The 19,067-nt window shown below is 41.4% G+C and overlaps 1 protein-coding gene across 4 annotated transcripts in view; it reads left to right on the forward strand.

Annotated features, from left to right (window-relative positions):
• The window catches only part of Gnptab (N-acetylglucosamine-1-phosphate transferase subunits alpha and beta), a 95,479-nt gene that overhangs the window by 25,290 nt on the left and 51,122 nt on the right, over positions 1–19,067 (forward strand). For all 4 annotated transcript variants that reach the window (XM_075886594.1, XM_075886591.1, XM_075886592.1 and 1 more), the window contains exons 9-15: positions 44–214; positions 3,966–4,158; positions 5,495–5,550; positions 10,160–10,274; positions 11,027–11,232; positions 13,589–13,743; positions 18,343–18,476. In XM_075886594.1, coding sequence (XP_075742709.1) covers positions 44–214; positions 3,966–4,158; positions 5,495–5,550; positions 10,160–10,274; positions 11,027–11,232; positions 13,589–13,743; positions 18,343–18,476 — 1,030 coding nt within the window. The remainder of the gene's footprint in view (positions 1–43; positions 215–3,965; positions 4,159–5,494; positions 5,551–10,159; positions 10,275–11,026; positions 11,233–13,588; positions 13,744–18,342; positions 18,477–19,067) is intronic.

Genomic DNA, 19,067 nt, shown 5'->3' on the forward strand with positions numbered 1-19,067 from the left:
GGCAAACACCCATCGTAAATTTGAATTCTACCTATACCGGCAGGAGATCTTTCCCAACAAGAGTCACCTGCCAACGTACAGCTCTCCAGCCATTGAGACACACCTGCACCGCATCCGAGGCCTGTCGCAGCGCTTCATCTACCTCAACGATGATGTTTTCTTTGGCTGGAATGTGTGGCCAGAAGACTTCTACACTCATGCTGGAGGCTACAAGGTATTAGACCAACGGTGTTACCGGAGTTTTTTTTACTGTGTCTCTCATTGGTTTTAGTAGTAGCATGCTGTAGGATGTTTCACAGCGAGTTATTCCCAGGTTGGAGAACTGAAACCATAAAAAAAAAGCAGAAGGTTGCGAGTTCAGTTATCGTTGGCGACCCCTAGTTTTGATGTAACCAGAAAGCAGAAGTGTTTGTTTACCCATTAGCTGTTAGTAGTTTAGCCATTAGCAGATGTTCGAAGGGCTGCAGCGTTAAGACATGTGCATGCGAAGTAGGCGAGAAAAACGCCATAGCAACACAGTATAAGCAATATGGATTTTTCAAGCAGATTCTAACATAGTCTTGTCATGTTTGTGGTGAAGCGGCCAAACAACTAGGGCATATTCCAGTCTGACCAAAGTCGCATACACTGTCAGTCAGCAACATTTCTTGCAGTTGTGTTCGTCGGAGACACCAATGTTTTCGAAGAGCTTGTTGGTTTCTATGTGCGTGTGCCATCTCAAGTTGGCTGTGAAAGTTACAACAATGTATTTAAACTGCATAACACCTACTAGACTTGTACCGTCATTAGAATATGTAAAACGATGAGGCTGTTTTTTATTTGAAAAGGTCTGGGCTACAGTCTTTGAAGTTTGCCTTGTTTCACTCTCGTTACAAAACAAGGCTATTCAACGCATCTTGATCTTGAATATTAGATATGGTTCTACAGGTAACACAGCTGTCTGAATACATTCTAAGTTTAATATGAGTATCGCCAATAGTTTCTTCTCCTTCATTTGTATAAATAATAAACTAAAGTGGACCAAGCACAGAACCATGCGACCCCTTCCTGACGTGATATGTACACTCTATCCTCAATATAAAGAACAAGAATATAACTTGATATTGGTTATAAGAAGTAAATAAGAAATAGTCTTGCAATAGATATAATGTTCTGAATCAACCTTTATAACGAATTTTCGAATATAACAAACTTATTTTTTTTATAATATGCAACTTTGTTATAAGGAGGTTTGAGTCTACATCAGATGACTTGCGTGGTTAAAACGTAACAAATTTTTAGCATGATAGCAAATAATCTGCTATCCTATCAACCAGCTTGTTGTCGTCAAAAAGTTGGTGAAAAACTAAGTTTAGCATGGTAAATCATGTAAAGGACCTTCAGATAATCAAGAACTATGACTTTAACCTGTTTTCGGTCTTTAGGGAAAGAAGCAATGTCGTGTATAAATTGAAGCAACCGTGTAACAGTTGAATAGCCATGACAAAAGCCAAGTTGTAATTTTGAAAGTGTATTGCGTGCATTTAGGTATTCTACAATGTATTTCTTAATCATATTGTAGCGACATTGAAGCACTCAGGCTAATAGAATAGACGCATTCATTATAGGGGGCGAAGCTGTGCCCAAAACTCAAAGTGATTGCAGTCATAGAACTGCACTTCAGTTGAACACGAAAGATGATGATATTGATTTAATTTATATGTGTAGTTTAACGTCCCAAAATCACCATATCGATAACACGAAAGATCTCGGCCAGTCATTCAGTCGAGCCAGGTCCAGCCAAGTGCTCGTGCCATGATGCATGAATGTCCTGTGCGCAGGGAGATGAGCGCATTATTTGAATGTGGGCAAGATGTCGCGGCAGTATGCTCCAAAAGTTTAGAGCTGGTAGAAAACAAAAATATTAACCTATAATTTGGTACTATTTGCTTGTTGCCGGACTTAAACATGGGCATGATGTCTGCTAATTTGCACAGCTGGGGAACTTCTGCAAAGATTTTGGTATTTTTAAAATATTACAGTAAAAAAGTCAGCACATTATTCTGAATAGCCCAAAGAAGCATATTGGGAATACCGTTTGGGCCAGATGGTTTCAAGCCTCAAGATTTTTTATAAGGTCGTATACTTCAGAGGAACTTAATTCAAAAGTATAAAAACCAGGTATAATTAGCTGTACATGAAAAATGAAGGACAATGCCCTTATCGATAGAAAAAAAGAGATTTCGAGTAATTATTTAGGGTATTTGCTATGGCTTCAGTACCTAAGGAGGATTGAATAAACTATGAAGGCATAAATGATCCAGGACTAATTGACCTCTAGAACCAAAATAGATTTGTTTTGTAAGTGTAGCAAAAGCATTGCTGAAGTAGTAGATCTTAGCCGCTTTTATTTTAGTTTCCAATTTACTTTTCAATGCATTAAAGGAAGAAGCATTATCATCACACTTGTAATTACAATTTTTACGTAGGGTATGCAGATTATGCTACGAGTAAGAATAATTATATCTTTACGGTTGCATGGGTTTATTAAGTTCCATTTGTATATTTTTAAGGCACACACTTTATTAGGCATTCACACACAATATCACAAAGTTTAAGAAGGAGCGCATTTGCACTGTGAAATTCAAATTTCTCAGAAGGTGACGCTAAAGTGTCCAGTACGGAAGTGTCGAGAACCCTAAAAAAGCTCAAAAAGGTTTGATCCCAAGTCTTTGAGGAGAGCTGGCTAAGTCTGAGGCGACTTTAACAGTTTTATGGTCAGAAAACCCATCGAGGATTTCACAATTTACACCGTTCGATAGAAGCACGCAGCCCCATAATGAGGCTTAGGCCGCAGCTGAGTCTTTTTCATCTCATCTCGCGAAACTAAAAAACACTGGTATATGAGAATACGGCCGCTCCCAGGAAAAGAGCGGTGTTCTGAAGTGATATCATAGCGCGAAGAAGTGTGTATAGTGTGTATAAGCCCTTGGAAATAATATCACTAAATGGAACTAATATTTCTCGTATGTGGGCCCTTCGAAACTATGTGCTCTAATCATGTCACGTAAATCATCGTGCTAGCGTCACGAAAAGTGCCAAAAGAATGAGAAATGATAAGAGAGAATGACGCACTCGATTGCGTATTTTCAGAAGCTGTTTTGGGGCGCTTGTGTAGACAGGCCATGCAAACACGGGCACAAGAGAGCAGTCAAGACACCGCAAACGCAGCTCTGACAAAGCATAAAGCTGCAGAAAAGAAGGTGAATTAATGTATTTCATAGCCAGATTTCTCACTCGGGTTAAAGTAAGACAAATGGCGGTGCATCGCAATTATTGTACAACAGTGACGGCGACATGGTCTTTCTCAAAACTTCAGCAAAAACGAGCAGTGGTGGCAGCACGGCACAATAGCGCACAGCTCTAAATACTATATGTGGGCTGAGGAAGGCTCTGTGTTGTTAACAGTGGCTGCTTTGAGCATTCTGTACAAAAATGAATTCCAAGTACACGGAACGTCTTTGTGAGGGATTTGCGCCATGCCTGCTAGATGCTACTCAGCATGCAACTTGCTCTGTACGTGCTTTCTACGTTGAATAACCCACCTGCAGAATGGGCAGCATGGATTATATCTAATTGTGGCTTCTATGTGTATGTGCACGTGTTCGTGCTATTTTGGCCTACATGTGCTGAGCTCTATTGAGCAGTCCCCATCCCAACAGCTGTGCATGTTGCAGCTATTATGCACGAATTAAAGACTGTGTGTCGTTGTACAGATAAGCTTCCCACCAGAGTCAGTCCTTGACTTTTTTTCTAGTCTTTCTTATTTACTTAGTTGCACTTAGGGTATGACGAGATAAGTCTCCTAACATTGAAAAGTTGTCTTTTGTGAAGCCTTCAGCACCTGCTCACTTTTCGGCTAACACTGTCATTGGCAATGCACCTGTAACTATGCAATGCCCCGATTGTGTGGCAATTGCGTGCAGGTGCGCCTGGCCTGGCCTGTACCCGACTGTGCGTTGGGCTGCCCAACGTCATGGGTGAAGGACGGCTACTGTGACAGGCCGTGCAACAACTCCAAATGTGAGTGGGATGGTGGAGACTGCCTGGGCCCTGCAGCCTCGGTGACGGCTCGCCCTTTCAATCTACTCCCTTTTCCAAGGCCAGACCTGAGCAAGTGTGAGTGTGTTATAGACTTTCTTGGGCTGTAAACAGTCTCATAACTATAATGGAATGTATGCCTGAACTGATATCTACTATAGAACTCCGAAGGGTCGGAGAAGCTGTTCCGTATGTCGATAATTCAGTACTAAGTTGTCTAAAAACTTGCTGTTTTGTATTGTCTTTTGAGATTGTAGAAAGAAGGAACTTTTTGTTACTGTTAGCTGACTATGTGAATTTTCACACTAAAGCAACATCTGTTAGATGCTGCGTGTGGTGGTGTAAAGACTGCACAACTTGACGACACATTCTAACGAGTTCGCAGATTCTTGCGGACTGTTCATAAAATGTCTCCATTAGAAAAGCAGTGCAGGACAGTGCCACCCTCAATGCACCCCCAATAGCCTTTAACTTGCACACCACATAAATTAGAAGGAAGGGATGAAGTACAACAAGAACAGTACAAGGCGAGTCACCATTGGGCTGCTTTGCATAGTTGGCTACCTGGATCACTAAATGATGAACACGTGACATCATAACCATAATTACTACTACTGTCAGTATAGTAAGTTCGAAGTACAATCATTATAGGGGAAAGAAAAAAATTAAGTATTGATGACAATTCCAAGGTATGATTGTTATGAGAGTGAATACATAAGGCTTACCAAAATGGAAAAAAGCGCATTAGGAATGGGCGAGAGGCAATTTGTGTGATGCTGTCAGAAATTAAACAGTGGCTAATAAGAGAGTGGATATGCAACCCTGTGGTCGGAGGGCCAGATGAAGACTGAGGAGGGAGTGATAAACTGAATGATTGATAGGTGTGAATGAAGAAATGTATGTAATGCTATATTGCCACTTAATATCATATAGACCATCATTATTAAGTCGTTAGTTTATGGCTATGTTGACTTTTTGGAGTAACACCTTAGAAAAGTGCCTATTTCAGGATCATTTTTTTAATGATTAGTTTCTATGGCAAATGTGTGATTGCATAAGGCACCTATTAATTAGAATATCTTTTGAATAAGTGCATTGAAGTGAGCTCCTGGTAAGAAGCTCATTAGCAAGATGTCTTGCGTTCATAGGGTTTGTGGAAACAAACAACCTGTTTTAAACTGGCTGCCAATGAAAGGACTGTTGCCACTTTCAATGCTGTCTTCAGACTTTTTATTACACTAACAGCATGGATGCTAAGGTATAAATGCAGTCAAGCATGTCAGTGATAGAATCTAGAAGTTTCTGTGGGCAGGAGGGAGTCAACTGAACAAAAAAAAAAAACTTAATTTGGACCCTTTGACCTGCCGTGGATGTCGAGTACAATGATGGATGCCCTGTGTTTTTTCATGTGCAGTGTACTGTAGCACAAGCTGCGCCAACAGCTGGCTGGCCGACAAGTTCTGTGACCAGGTCAGTGCAACTTGTGAATTTAGTTACACTGAATTAGGCACTATGCAATTTGATAGTCACTTGAGTTGTTTCTTCCGCAATCAATGCGTGTTCGTGTGTGTGTGTGTGTGTGTGCACGCACGCACATGTGTGTGAATTAGTGCAGTAGTTTGGTTTCTATGTACTTAATTTTGTTCAAATAAAAATAGATTTTCGATGTTGTGTGAAGACTTGCCCTGGGAAGTGCTGTTATGTGTCTAGTCTCTGTCTGTGATCCTCGTTTAATTACATTTTTCAAACCGGAATGTCAAAATGTCGTAGAATAGACTGAGCAAATATAGTATCACCAAAAAAGTAATGTACAGTAACGGTGCTGTGCTTACATACTGCAGAAAGCTCCGTACCTGGAACCATTTTCAGCACTAATGACGTCTTTGTAATGTTTTGCTGCTGTTTATTAATTGACAAGCGCTGGCATGTACTGTGTAGCAAATCTTAGTTTCATAGACCATTAGAGAATGTAGGGAGAGGAATTATGTTCTTCTGTTTCATTTTTGGACTTGTGTTAATGAGAGATGATGGTGGTAGCATGCACGTGTGTGTGTACCTTTGCAACTGTTGTATTCCTTTATACCTACATTGTAATTGTAATGATGATTATTTCCTTTCAAAACTTATATCTTTGAGCATGGTACATTTGTCAGCCCTGTCGAACTTACATAGGGTTTTATTGGCAGGAGAAAATACGAAAATCATTGCCAAAATGCGAAGGTATAATAAGTGATATCTCGTTAACTTGAATTTGTAAAAGCCAGTGAAAATTACGAGAATAATGTTTTTTGAGATAAACGAAGTTGGGCTAATCGCCAGGAAAAATGAGCACTATTCAGAAAAATCACTACTACTTACCGGCTCTTCAGCGGAAGTTTCTAATCTTTCTTCTTGTCCAGGTTTAAAAGAAAAAAAAAATAACATACAAGAGGCTTTAACCGACTGGGTTCTGCCGCACTGCCACATTATTTAGCAGTGAAAAACTGCCTAATGCTCGTCTGCGGTCGTACTCGGACCTAGGAAGGCGTCCTCCAGCTGCTTGACACATCGCATCAGTTGATCTTTCCTGCTGCTGCACTTGACCTTATTTCGAAGCAAGCACTGCAAGTTGCTCGTCTCAGAAGATCTTGGCACCTTCTGCCGACATCTGCTGCATCTAAGAACTTTGACCCTTGAACCCGCTTTCGCTGGCTGGAGAATCTCTGCTGAAATCCATCCAGCACCTTCTGCTTGTTTTTCAGCACCGTCGAAAGACATAGAGATGCTGAATTCCTGTGCGCTGCTCGATTTTGTTTGGTCGTCTTTCTCCAATTTTTAATTACGGCAACCTTGCCTTCTAGTGTTAGGGAGTTCCACTGCTTTGACGCAATGCTTGCCGCTCTCACGCTAAGTTACTGCTCTTCACAGTCAGCGAAAAATATGTACCGCTCGGTTTGTCAGAAAAATGGAAATAATACATCAGAGAAAATTATGTCCACTGCACAAAGCGAACGAGACAAACTATGCCAAGCTGGAAAGAAAGCCTCCCTGTTCAGTGCATGTGTCACATGAAGTGCCACAGGGTTGCTTGACAAAGTTGATATGTTGCTGGGCTGAGACTTCATGCACTTCGCGTACGCGGAAAGCAGCGACTTAGTGGCAGGCACGGCTAAATAAGGAAAAATATTGACGCACTTCAGGCGTGGCAGCATCGTGTGAATCTTGTGAAATGGTGTATCAGCAGAATATTCGTTCCACTTCCAGTCAGGATTTCGAGTTATTCACAATTCGGCCCAAAAATACTTCAAGATGAAGGGGAAAATATACATGGGATATATAGGAAAATGTGTGGTGCCATAGAAAATTTCAACTTAGCTGATTTTTTTAGATGTGCAAGTTCGAGTTAATGAGGCATTACTGCATCGCTAACGCTGTCATGGTCTATACAGCTATATGTTCAACAAAAAAAGGGCAACAAGGAACAGAAAAAACCATTTGTGATAATGAAACTGAACGGAGAACCTAATTCACAAAGTAAATGTTGAATGCGCTACGACAGTTTCCCACACACTATATATATATATATATATATATATGAAAGTAGATGCGCTTTCACATAACAACTGTTTATTGTGCCGACGTTTCGACAGGAACCCTGTCTTTTTCAAGGCATAATACTATTTACACATGTTCCGTGCCTTTTTATATACTGTCGAGACAGGAGGGGAGGGGTCAATTGAGAGAGAGAGAGAGAGAGAAAAAAAAAAAAGAAGAAACAGCGAAACGGGAGGACAAACATTAAATAAAATATAGAAAATCTAGGAGAAGAAGCAAGACCGACACGGCGTAATTAGAAAGGGGCAGCATTTCAACAGAGTAGGGCAGAGGTAGATGAGGAATGTCATCATTGTCAACAATACCTCCCCCGCACCCACACTTCCCCACTTGGGGAAGTTGCATGGTCAGCGCAGCGTGATAAGCGCTACGGTCCTTAAAATTACTTATGTATGCTTTTTCTAGTAAAAGATGCACATGCAGAATATATACGTGTTGTTATGGTGCCCCAGACAGGCACGATAATTGCTTTTTAATTGACAATTGCACAAGGCATGACCGCTCAACCTTGAGCAACAATGGTGGGTGCTGCGAATGGGGTCGGCCGTTTCAAATACCCCGACGCCATTAGGAGTGGACAAATAGACAAATGTACAGACAGACAGACTAACATTTTTGCGTCGAAGGTCCTCAAAAAAGACTATCGTTTTTAAAAAACTCTTACAAGCCTTTAGCCTGTTGTAGGTGGTGTTCACATTATGTTAGTTTGCACCTAGATTTCCATTGATCAATTGCACAATACATCACAAAGTATGTTTGGCTTGCATAATAATAACTGTTTAGTACTATGTGTATGAATAGTTTACAAGTACAGTTCGACTGCTTTATAAGAGGCATGCTCCAGAGAGCAGTTCTTGTCTTTTATATGAGATGTAATTTATAAGCACGGTGCCTGGTATGCATTTTCTTGTCAACGCTTATTTCAGTGTTGGCACGCTGGTGTCTGGTATACACATTAGTTTTTTATATGAGTGTCTCTTATAAAGGGGTTCAACTGTATAATAAAAGAAGTATGATCCAAATAAGGAAAAGAAGAAAGGAACTGGAGAATTATGCATAGACAGGTGAAGATACGTGGCTAGTGTTTACCAGGTCAAAAATAATCTGAATCAGCAGTGCCAGGAAAAAGTAAAAGTTCACATCAGTTTTGTGTAAGAGCAACATGAGCGTTACCCCATAACAAAAGAGTAAGGTTATCAAATTTAGTCACCCCTAGAAATATCCAATTCCACAACTTTTGCTCTTTTGATGTGGACTGAACCACTTTTGTATTCATTTTGTGCATCTTGGTATTTTTGTCAGTGTCGATATGAGACTGCAAGCTTCGTGAGGCACTTTATGAATGTTCTCCCAAAAACGTCTTAAGATCGCTGTATGCAGCAACACTTGGTTAAAGACAGGCATTAATTATGCCTTGGAGGTACCTGCACTACGCTCTAGATATATATTGTCTGGTTGTCTCCAGACAGGAGTACATTATTGAATTTTTCTTTTTTTTTTCAATGGAAGCTGTTTTGGCAGCAGTAATTGTTTTCTATGAAGCCTTGACTAAAGTCATGGGTTATTGCCACTGTGGAAGCTTTCACCATAAAGATGCAACATCATGCACCTGATGCAGGAGAAAAGCTGGGACTATTTAATGTAGGTAGCGCTGCATACTTAAAAGTGAGGTTTGGGGGCAAACGCCTGTCACTGCGTGATGTTCATGTGCTCTTGACGTCATGTGCGCACACGGCGCCTGTCGCGACAGTACAGTGACCAGCTCACGTCATTCCTTTGTGATAATGGTTAACTATTGTACTTTCAGTTCACTCTCGACAAGTGACTCTTGGAGTAAGCATACTTTTCATGCACAAAAGCATGTAAAAAGGTTGTAGGCTATTGAGCGGGGGTTTCGCATGGTATGTGTCTCTGTCTACATGTGTGGTGTGCATGTGGTCTGACAGGCTTCAAGCATGCCAATATTTACTTTCAGCAAATGAAACTTTTATGTCTTTGTGGGTGATAGAATACTTCCTTTGATTCAGTGACTTCTTGAAGGACATTGCACCTGACTATGAGTAACAATGTTGCCATTCATGCGCTTTGAATAAAGAATCTTCAGGCACTGGGAGTCACAGCCAGCTGTGGAACTCCTCACAAAAGTATTGGGAACGATTTATGTGCTTTGTTAGATGATGTGAAATTACTGGTGATTGGTACTCGGTATCTTCCCTTTTTGTGAGGTGATGATCAGTGGCGTAGAAATACACTGACCTCTCTAGTTAGATCCAATGCTTTAACAATAGGGCTTGATTGTGCAGGTTTTCATGTTTGAATGTCAACTCGCGTAACATTTTTCGTTTTACCACTGTTGATCACTGCATGTTTCTGGGGACCTTTCTGATTTCCAAACTAGCTGATCCATTACCTTTTAACCATTAGGTTGATCGTGCTTCTCTTTTTTTCTTTTTCCTCTAATGTTGCACTGCTGCCTTCAACAAAGGCATGTAATGTACTGCCATGTGCTTTCGATGCCGGCGATTGTGGAACTGCAAACTATGGACAGTTGTATTCCCTGGACTTATCGTGGCACCAGCGAAATTACAGCCTCCCTTTAGGTGAGATTGAGTGACCTGTCACTTCATTTGGCTGCATGTTTCTGTAGAATGTGCCTGTGCGGAGCATTTAAATGCATTACAGTTAGGGTGAACATGTAGTGTCTAAATGATGTAAACATGAGAAATAGGTTTGCTAATAGGCAGGCAAGTATATTACTTATTTATATTCGGAGTTAAACTTTTCACTTTGGGAAATTACTATTGTTGCTGTTTCTTCTAGGCTTTCTATATTTTAGTTGGATATCTGGCTGCAAGATTCCAGAAGCCAGTTGAATCCTGTGTGAAGCTTTTTGGTGGTTCGGAGCTGCTCAATTCATTCTTCATTAATGACACTTCGGTTAAATTCAGGCGAAAGTACTGCTCCGTTTTTTTTGCTCGCAACCAATGGCTTGCTTGTGCCTTGGAAGTCTTTAAAATTACTTCTGCAAGAACTGCCAAGAACTGTGTTGCTTGTTTTTTGTGCACACTTATTTTCTGTAGACGATCCTGCAGCATAAGAGTGATGTTACTTGCTACATGTGTAGGCATGCATGGATGACTGTCTTGAATGCAGTCCCACTGGGATTATATGGATGGATCATAAATCTTGTTTGTTACAGTCTGGTAGATGGCCTGGATGTAGCCCGCACACTGGAGTGCTATGATTTATGTCATAATAAGGCTAATAAATAAGCGTAGTCCAGGATAATGCCTTCTGTGTTGAAGAGCTCGTGTGACATCATCCATGTTGTATGTGTTCCTCATACATGCAGGCCACACGCTTGCCTACTTCAACCTGTCCTCCTTCCTGAGTGAGGGTGGCTCCTTGACGGACGGAAACTACGAGGAGAATGCAGCCGTGCGTTTAGTGGCAGTGTCCGTGCCGAGCAGTGTCATCACAGTCATGATCTTCCCAAACAGCAGTGCCACCAGGGTGGATCTGTCAGTCAGTGGCCAAAGGGGCAGTGTGTCCTTCGAGGTAGGACTATTATTATATCATGGTGATTCTAAAAGGCTCCTGGTAGATGCTGTTTAAAATCAAAATAACGTTAGCTGTAGAGATGAAACGTTGTTGAAGGAGGATTGCCCCTGGAGGCAACATTTGAGAAAGGGGTGGTACTTGCCTTTTGAAAGGAGAGAGGGCAAAAGTGGAAATGGTGGCTGAAATACAGTCAGACCGCTTTATAAGAGACACTGATATAAGAGACAAATGTTGGTATAAGAGACTTTAGTATGCTTGCAGTAAAATACGGGGGATAGGAAAATGCATACGAGGTCCTCTGCTTATAAGAGACGTCTCATATATAAGATATGAATTGCTGCCTGGAGCATTCCTTTTATAAAGAGGTTTAACTGTACATTAGGAAATAAAGATATGGGGATTACAGTTTTGGGTTCTCTTGACAAAGTGCATATAGAAAAAAGGGGGAATATTACGATCGATTTCTGCAAGGAAAGGCTGTAGAATTGATTATAGTTTCTATGAAATAACTATTTTTGATCTTCTAAGCTGAACAAGCTATTACAGTAGTGTAAGATCATAGTGAAGGGTTCGATGGAGCATTTCCTAGCAAACATACAATTCTTGGCGGAAAACAAACACTTATAGTTTCAATGAAAAACTAATTTATAATACAAAGAGAGCGGGGCTGTCAATGAGACCACGAGATGGGCACCGAGCGCAGAGGAAGGGGTGGGGGGTTCTTGAGTTTTTATTTATATAGATACATGTATATATACGGTGAATGACAGCAGCGGCGGCAGCGACAACAAAAAACCAGTCGAGACTGTCCATATAGTTGCTATCGCAATAAAAAGGCAGCATGACATTCATTTTTCTGTCATTCATTTAACACAGGTCACAACTCCAGCCAGTGTTGTGACCTGTGTTAAAGTGGTGTTCAGGCAGTACCAATGCGCTGCCTGAACATTATTTTGCCTTCATATGTTTATATTATTTCCCCTTATAGCAAGATATGTTCCTTAGCTGTGCCACTTTGTGCTGCTTGACCCGCCAAAGATCCTGGTATCTATAAAGCACGATGTATGGCATTTGGTGCCTTGTATATAGATCCAGGTGTGATGATTACAGACGCTCGTCACGTGGGTTGCTGCTGTCGGACAAGAAAGGATTTGTAGGTACGCTTTAGAGTTAAAGATACGGAAAAAAAACTTTATGAAGCACACTAGTGAAGAGGAGATAGGAAAGCGATAAACAGACAAACTATATTTACAGGGTGATGCTAAGCATGTGCAGCAGGTTAGTCGTAAACTGTCCAGAGTTCGGCTTCATTACTGCATGACCCTGTCGCGCGCGTAGAGTTCCGAACTGGTAAGTGGAAATGAGGAAAACACCGCCTCCCGGTTCGGAGCACTGTCATCCTGTTGTGGTGTGTCAGTCGTCGCGCGGCATGGTAGAAGTTGCACGAAGGGTGCACGGTCGCTCGGTAAGGCACAGTTGCCACACACGGTTGTGCTACCGTGTGCAGCTCCGTTGTAGAACACTCGGTGGCCAACGCAGCACAGCGGGCCGCGACTGACGAGCACCATGATCGGCCAACGGTCCACGAAGGCAGCACCAGGCAGGCCCCATCCACGAACCGGCTTCCGGCCGCTGCACCCAGGCAGGAGCCGCGTCGCAGGTCAGGTCCTTCAACCTTGAAGTAGGCCACAGGGGCCGGACCTTGGACATACTTGACCTGGTCTCATGCCTGCCTCAGGAACCCTGGCTGACGCTCGTCGTCTCGAACCGCACTCCAGAGCCCTCGTGGCTTTCTCGTCTTCACGTCGCGAGCTTCTTTTTTTTCTTGCGCATTGCATCGTAGCTCGTTCCTATTTCTTTTTCCGCACCCCGCGCCACCTGCCCTCTGCTCTTCAGTTTCGGTTTCAGATTGCCGCTTCGTGTCCTTTATGCTTACTCATTACCAATAAAACATGACTTGTGTGTCCTTTTGTCACACCAAAGTAGCGTTCATCATTCATGTACCAATGGGTTTATAAATGCCGAACAGTTAAACATGGACAAGCTACCTTACTTAGTTCCCTAGTTGAGTAAGCTGTGGCCTTTTCTGGCTGTGGTTGCCTAGCAACAGAGCTTTGCAATTTACCTGCCTGCACTTCTTGAATTTTAAGATAACAGTACCAAATTGTTTCCTAAAGACAATTACTGATCACAGATGGCTTTAAATTGTGCATACGGTATGTGTTTGTTTCGAGCATAGCGAAAGTAAGAGATGCAATAAGTGAGCGTAGTAGCTTCTGAAGTTGCTTTACAATAGTCGGTACTCACTTGTTGCCAGTCAGCACATGCCATCTGTTATTTTTCTCTGTTGCAGTTCAAGTTTGCGCTGATAACTGGCGTGGATGTGCCAGCAGAGAATTTCACAACTGCTGTACCATTGTTGCCAACAGAAGTGAGCTTACCACCACTAAAAGCATCGGCAGTTACTGAGGAAGCTGTCAACTTCACGGGATACCCAGAGGATATGAGGTGAATTAAGGGCATTGAAGTGAATGCAACTGAGTGATTTGTTTATATGGCAAGCTTTAGTGAATGCATATGAGTGATTAGTTACATAAGGTATTACTCGTATTGTGCCTCACAACAAAAAAACAAAATGAAACAAACCCCTTTGAAGTTCTTGTCAAAATGACGTTAAACACACATATTAAGTTCTTGTCGGAACGTGCATATGTCCATCTTTCGTCGCATTTTTCATGATATCTTTCGCCTCACTTCAGCAGATGGATACTTTTTTACTCGGCATCCAACTCTTGCATCCTGTGACATGACATGCTGTAGTAACTAGGCCACTCTTGTGTTGCTTTGCCAAGAACGATCAGGTTTGCTTATTTCCTTGTCATGACTGTGGCCACCCTTAGATAAATGAGGTGAAGGGCGAAAAGGACCTTGTTTTTTGATTGAGGTGTGTGTTGAGAACTTCAAACACTAATTGTAAAAACTAATTTGTAATCCCTCTCTATGACTTGCCTCATAATCAGTCATCGTTTTAAAACTTAACACCCTGGAATTTTTGTGTCTCCTGATAGTTGAGCTCACCTTATAAATCGCACATTTTTCTATGTTCCCCATGTACATATGATACACGGTAGCTAGAGCTGGTGTCAGAGCTATGTAGATGTGCTGAAAGGTACAAATGTTTCAATGACCATGCCAGCTGATGGCAGAGTGGTTCAGGTGGTTCAGAGGGGGACTTGCAGGCCAGCAGTACTTATGGACCAACTGGGGACTCAAAGGCACAGCAACTGAGTGTGCACGGCAGACTTGTCATATGTAAAGAACTTAAATTTCATGCTGTATTAGCAATAATAGCACACTTGCAGGGATTCTGAAAGCATGTATCATATAAAGTACTATTGCAAGAGACTGGGCACTCATGCACACTCGACCAGCGTGCTCATCGGACAGCACTGGATGCCATGAACAAACTGCGGCAAGTGTAAATTCAGTGCCTTGCTGCTGTTGCATGCATTGCAGAGGATGTGGAACGGCCTATAACGTTACATAGGACTCACAATTGGGCGAGTTGGTAGAGATTCATTATTATGAAATGACTCCACGAAATAAAACACAATCACCCAGGTGTTTCATGTGATCCTCTGTGATTTCGTTGTACAGTCTACTTTCAATAAGCGGAGCATTAAGATTAGTATTAACATGGTTTATATAAGAAGAGTTCTGTTTAGTAAAAGATGAACAGGCTTATAGAATTCAATTATGAAACCGATCATGCAAGAGGCCATTATTCTATTTGAGCAGCAATTCTGTTTAAGATTTTCACTTGTTCAGAGATTCTCATTTGCTGTACTTTATGGTGCCATTTTATAATTATATAACCCTTCAACAACATCACATACTTCATAGCCTGCAAGTCCCAGCTTATATTCAAGCTTTCAGCAAACTGGTGCAATCAGGAATGAAGCATTCTCAAAGTGAAGCATTGTTATACAAAAATGTTATTATGCTAGGGTCCCACAACAATTCAATTGCCTCACTCCTTTTACTGAAATGACATCAGCAGAAGGGTACACGGGTCGGTCACGCAGGAAAAAAAGACAAAAACTTTGACCAGCCAGTCGGGTAACCAAACCTCTGACCTCTTGGCTCTCTAGCACAGAAGCCAGATATGTATGCTGATTGCTACACCGCGAATGCAGGCAGCCTTCTGTGGATAAATGCATCATATATATTCTCTCTCTCTCTCCTACTGATTGTGCTTCTTACTATTGGCAGGGACAGTGCCACCCTCACTGTCAAGCATTTTGTCATGACAAAGGCCATGGCATGGCATAATGTGGCATGTCTGCTTCTCTAATAATAGGGCAGTTTCACTACGGATGATCTTCAATGTCGAGTTAGTTCGCGATGCCTTGTTGCCTTCACAGAGCAGTTTACACATGTGGAAGCATCGGGAAGACTTCATATTTTAATTCTTTGCAGTGTTGTCAATTAACAATACTACTGCTGGATTTACTCACTAGAGAAAGGCAGCAGCATCATTGGGAGGATTTTTAAAATTAACCTCATTAGACCAGCTTAAAAGATGCTAAAGGGAAGCCCTACCTACACTTTCACTCATTTGAGGTGGACAGAGGGAAATATCTCTTGCACTTGCGAATTTGAGTGTGTCACATATGTCAGGATGCCAAAGACATGACACAGCCAGACAGATGTGCCTGGCATAAATTTACCGCCGTGGTGGTCTGCTGGCTAAGGTACTCGGCTGCTGACCCGCAGGTCGTCAGATCGAATCCTGGCTGCGGCCGCTGCATTTTCAAAGGAGACGAAAATGCTGTGGGTCCGTGTACTCAGATTTGGGCACGCATTAAAGAAGACCAGGTGGTCGAAATTTCCGGAGCCCTCCGCTATGGCGTCTCTCGTAATCGTATGGTGGTTTCGGGATGTTAGACCTCACATATCAATTGGGAAAGATTTAGCAATTGGTGTCAACGGTGGTGAATTTGTGTTGAAAACTGCTGTTCTGGCATTATTTGCCATAAACATTGTACAGATTGCTAGTTCCAATGCTGCTGCAACTGCTTTGATATAAACATGTTTTAGTTTTATGACGGGAACAATTCCTGTGTAATAGGAAAGGCTTTTTGTTTCCTGCATTCATTGACACTTGTTTTTGCCATTGGCCATTGACATTTCCCATGCATTTGCTATGGGTATGTTGTGAGATTTCCCATGAGATGCTCCTGAAGATTATACCAAATGGGTGGAAGGAGCAAGCAGAATTTGGTACAAGGGATTATCAATGCATGTCTCGTCGTGGTGATTTAGTAGCAAAGGTACTCGGCTACTGACCCACAGGTCGCGGGATCAAAACCTGGCTGTCACGGCTGCATTTCCGCTGAAGGCGGAAATGTTGTAGGCCCGTGTGCTCAGATTTGGGTGCATGTTGAAGAAGCCCAGGAGGTCGAAATTTCCGGAGCCCTCCACTATGGTGTCTCTCATAATCATATGGTGGTTTAGGGGCGTTAAACTCCACATATCAATTATTCTTATCTATGCATATAGTAGATATCTAGTGTACAGTTTGACTTGCAATCTCCACATTGTACATTTCTTTAGAAAAAGCACTGATGTGCAATTATGAAATAAAATTTATGGTAACTTGGAAAAGGAAAACTTCAGTTTGCCTAACGATGGAACCAGTCCCGTACTGCTCGCTGTCATATGTTTGTTGACAAGATGACAATTGCACGTAACTTACGTTAAGCTAGGTAGTAAATGTGGGCTGTAAGCACAAGCTTGACATTTCAAAATGCTGTCTTTAATTGCAGAATGCCAAGCATTTGGGCTTGTGTGGACATTCGAATGCTTTGAATATTTGAATGAATAATGCGGTATTCAAATTTTCTTTGAATCGAATCTAAATTATTGAAAATTTCAAATTATTTGAAGAAAAAAACAAACAAATTTTTTGCATATTTGTCCACATGTAACATGATATAAAGGTGGTTTTACTGCAGTGAAGGGGTGATAAGCCATAAAAGCGCCTGTCCAAAATAAATTTGCACTGCCACAAAGCCTCACTTCAAAGTTGCATGAAGATATTACCCTCACATCCATTCTTATTTATCTTTTTTTTTTCATTTTGAAAGCTTGCTTAAGTATAACAAATTTCAAAACTCTACATATTTGACAGGCTGTAACTTGCATTCTAGAAAGTAAAATTCTGCTGCTATTCAAGTTGTTTCCACTTCCTTCGATGCGAAAAAAAAAAAAAAGAGGGTTGCATTTGCACAGGCCCTGTTCCAACTTAAAAAAAAAAAATATTGTGTTGGTTAGTTTAATCATCACAAATATGCCCCTTTTTCTTTATAAGATGCAATATTTATACTATTTGAATTCGATTTGAAGTTATTTGATCAAAATAACTATTCGCTTCAAATTCGCTTGGAACCGAAAATTCGCTGTTTGTGCAAGCCTACAAAACATCCAATACTCATAGATATTATGCCACGTAACAAATGTTCTTTTTATGTATTTTTTAAAAGGAGGTTGGGGAAGGCAGGTGCATTTTTTATTGTAATCTCTGAAGGTGTGATAATCTGAGCCAAAATATGAAGTATTGAATTATATGCAAAGCATGATATGGGCCATACTATTTTTCCAGCATTTATTCTGCCATTTACACAAATGTAATATGGCGTCCCATTTTCTTTTATAGGCAGGGAATTTTTTTTCAGTATTTATGAATTTAGAAAAAGTGTTTGGTTACTTCCAACTGAACTTTCCAAGTGAAGTATGCTGGAAGGACATGCAAACTGCTGTAATGTACTTACGAGATGGTATTTCTCTTTACTGTTGGTTTGTTTGCCACTGCACCGGACTGCCTGTTGTTACTGCCCTGTATAGTCTGGCCGTTGAGTCCCGTCAAGCTACTTGTGTAGCTTAATAACCTAATGAAACCACCCTGAATTAAATGGAACCTATTCTAGCTTAAAGCCAGAGCTACATGCATGGCTATATTGTTGGAAAACACGGTTTTTCACACCCCAATAAAGTATGCTTTCAGCTAGAAGCATTTACAGTTCTTGTGAAATGCAACCCCTGCAGGTACCCACCAGATCCGCAGCTGCTGCCAGATGGCGAGGAGTTGTATCGCTACGCGAACGTCGATGTGAGACGTTCGATGCTGCCTGGGGAACTCGTGCGCGAGATAGTGGAAGCCAGGGTTCTGTACTCTACAGGTTAGTCTAATGTATCGATGTTACCTTGCACTGGGCAGAGATTGGGCAATAATAGGTGATCACTGATACAAGCTGAGAGGATCTGACTTGTCAACATATGTAAGACAGATGTTCTTACAAAGTTGCGTGTGGCAGGAAAATTAGCTTTTTTGTAGCCATTATTCATTTTAAACATTGTTGGTACAATCAAACTAATTTACAATGAACTCTAAAATGCCGCGATAAGTGGTTGTTTTTTGAGTAGTTTATTGTATATGGACTCGCCCTTAAAAATGTGCATTTAGTGACCAAACACCCCTTTTTTTCTGAGTACAATTATTATTTAGGAAGTGCTATCAACCCTTCTGGTCACAAGTCAGGACTTTTCTTGTGCTAAGTGACACCCGCTGTGTGCTCATGAGTGAATTAAACCACATTTGCTATGAATTGATGCCATTCCATAATTTTTTTTTCCTCACTGCCATTTCGCTAGTGAAAAAATGCCCGGAAGTTGAGTGACCTCACTCATAGCATCTGAAATTCGTGTGCAGGGCTCCTCACGGTTCACATTATTTTTGTCGTGAGTAAACTGCTGCTAGGCATACACAAGCA

The sequence above is a fragment of the Rhipicephalus microplus genome, chromosome 2 (assembly GCF_043290135.1).
Source record: "Rhipicephalus microplus isolate Deutch F79 chromosome 2, USDA_Rmic, whole genome shotgun sequence".
In the NCBI taxonomy this organism is placed as follows: Eukaryota; Metazoa; Arthropoda; class Arachnida; order Ixodida; family Ixodidae; genus Rhipicephalus; species Rhipicephalus microplus.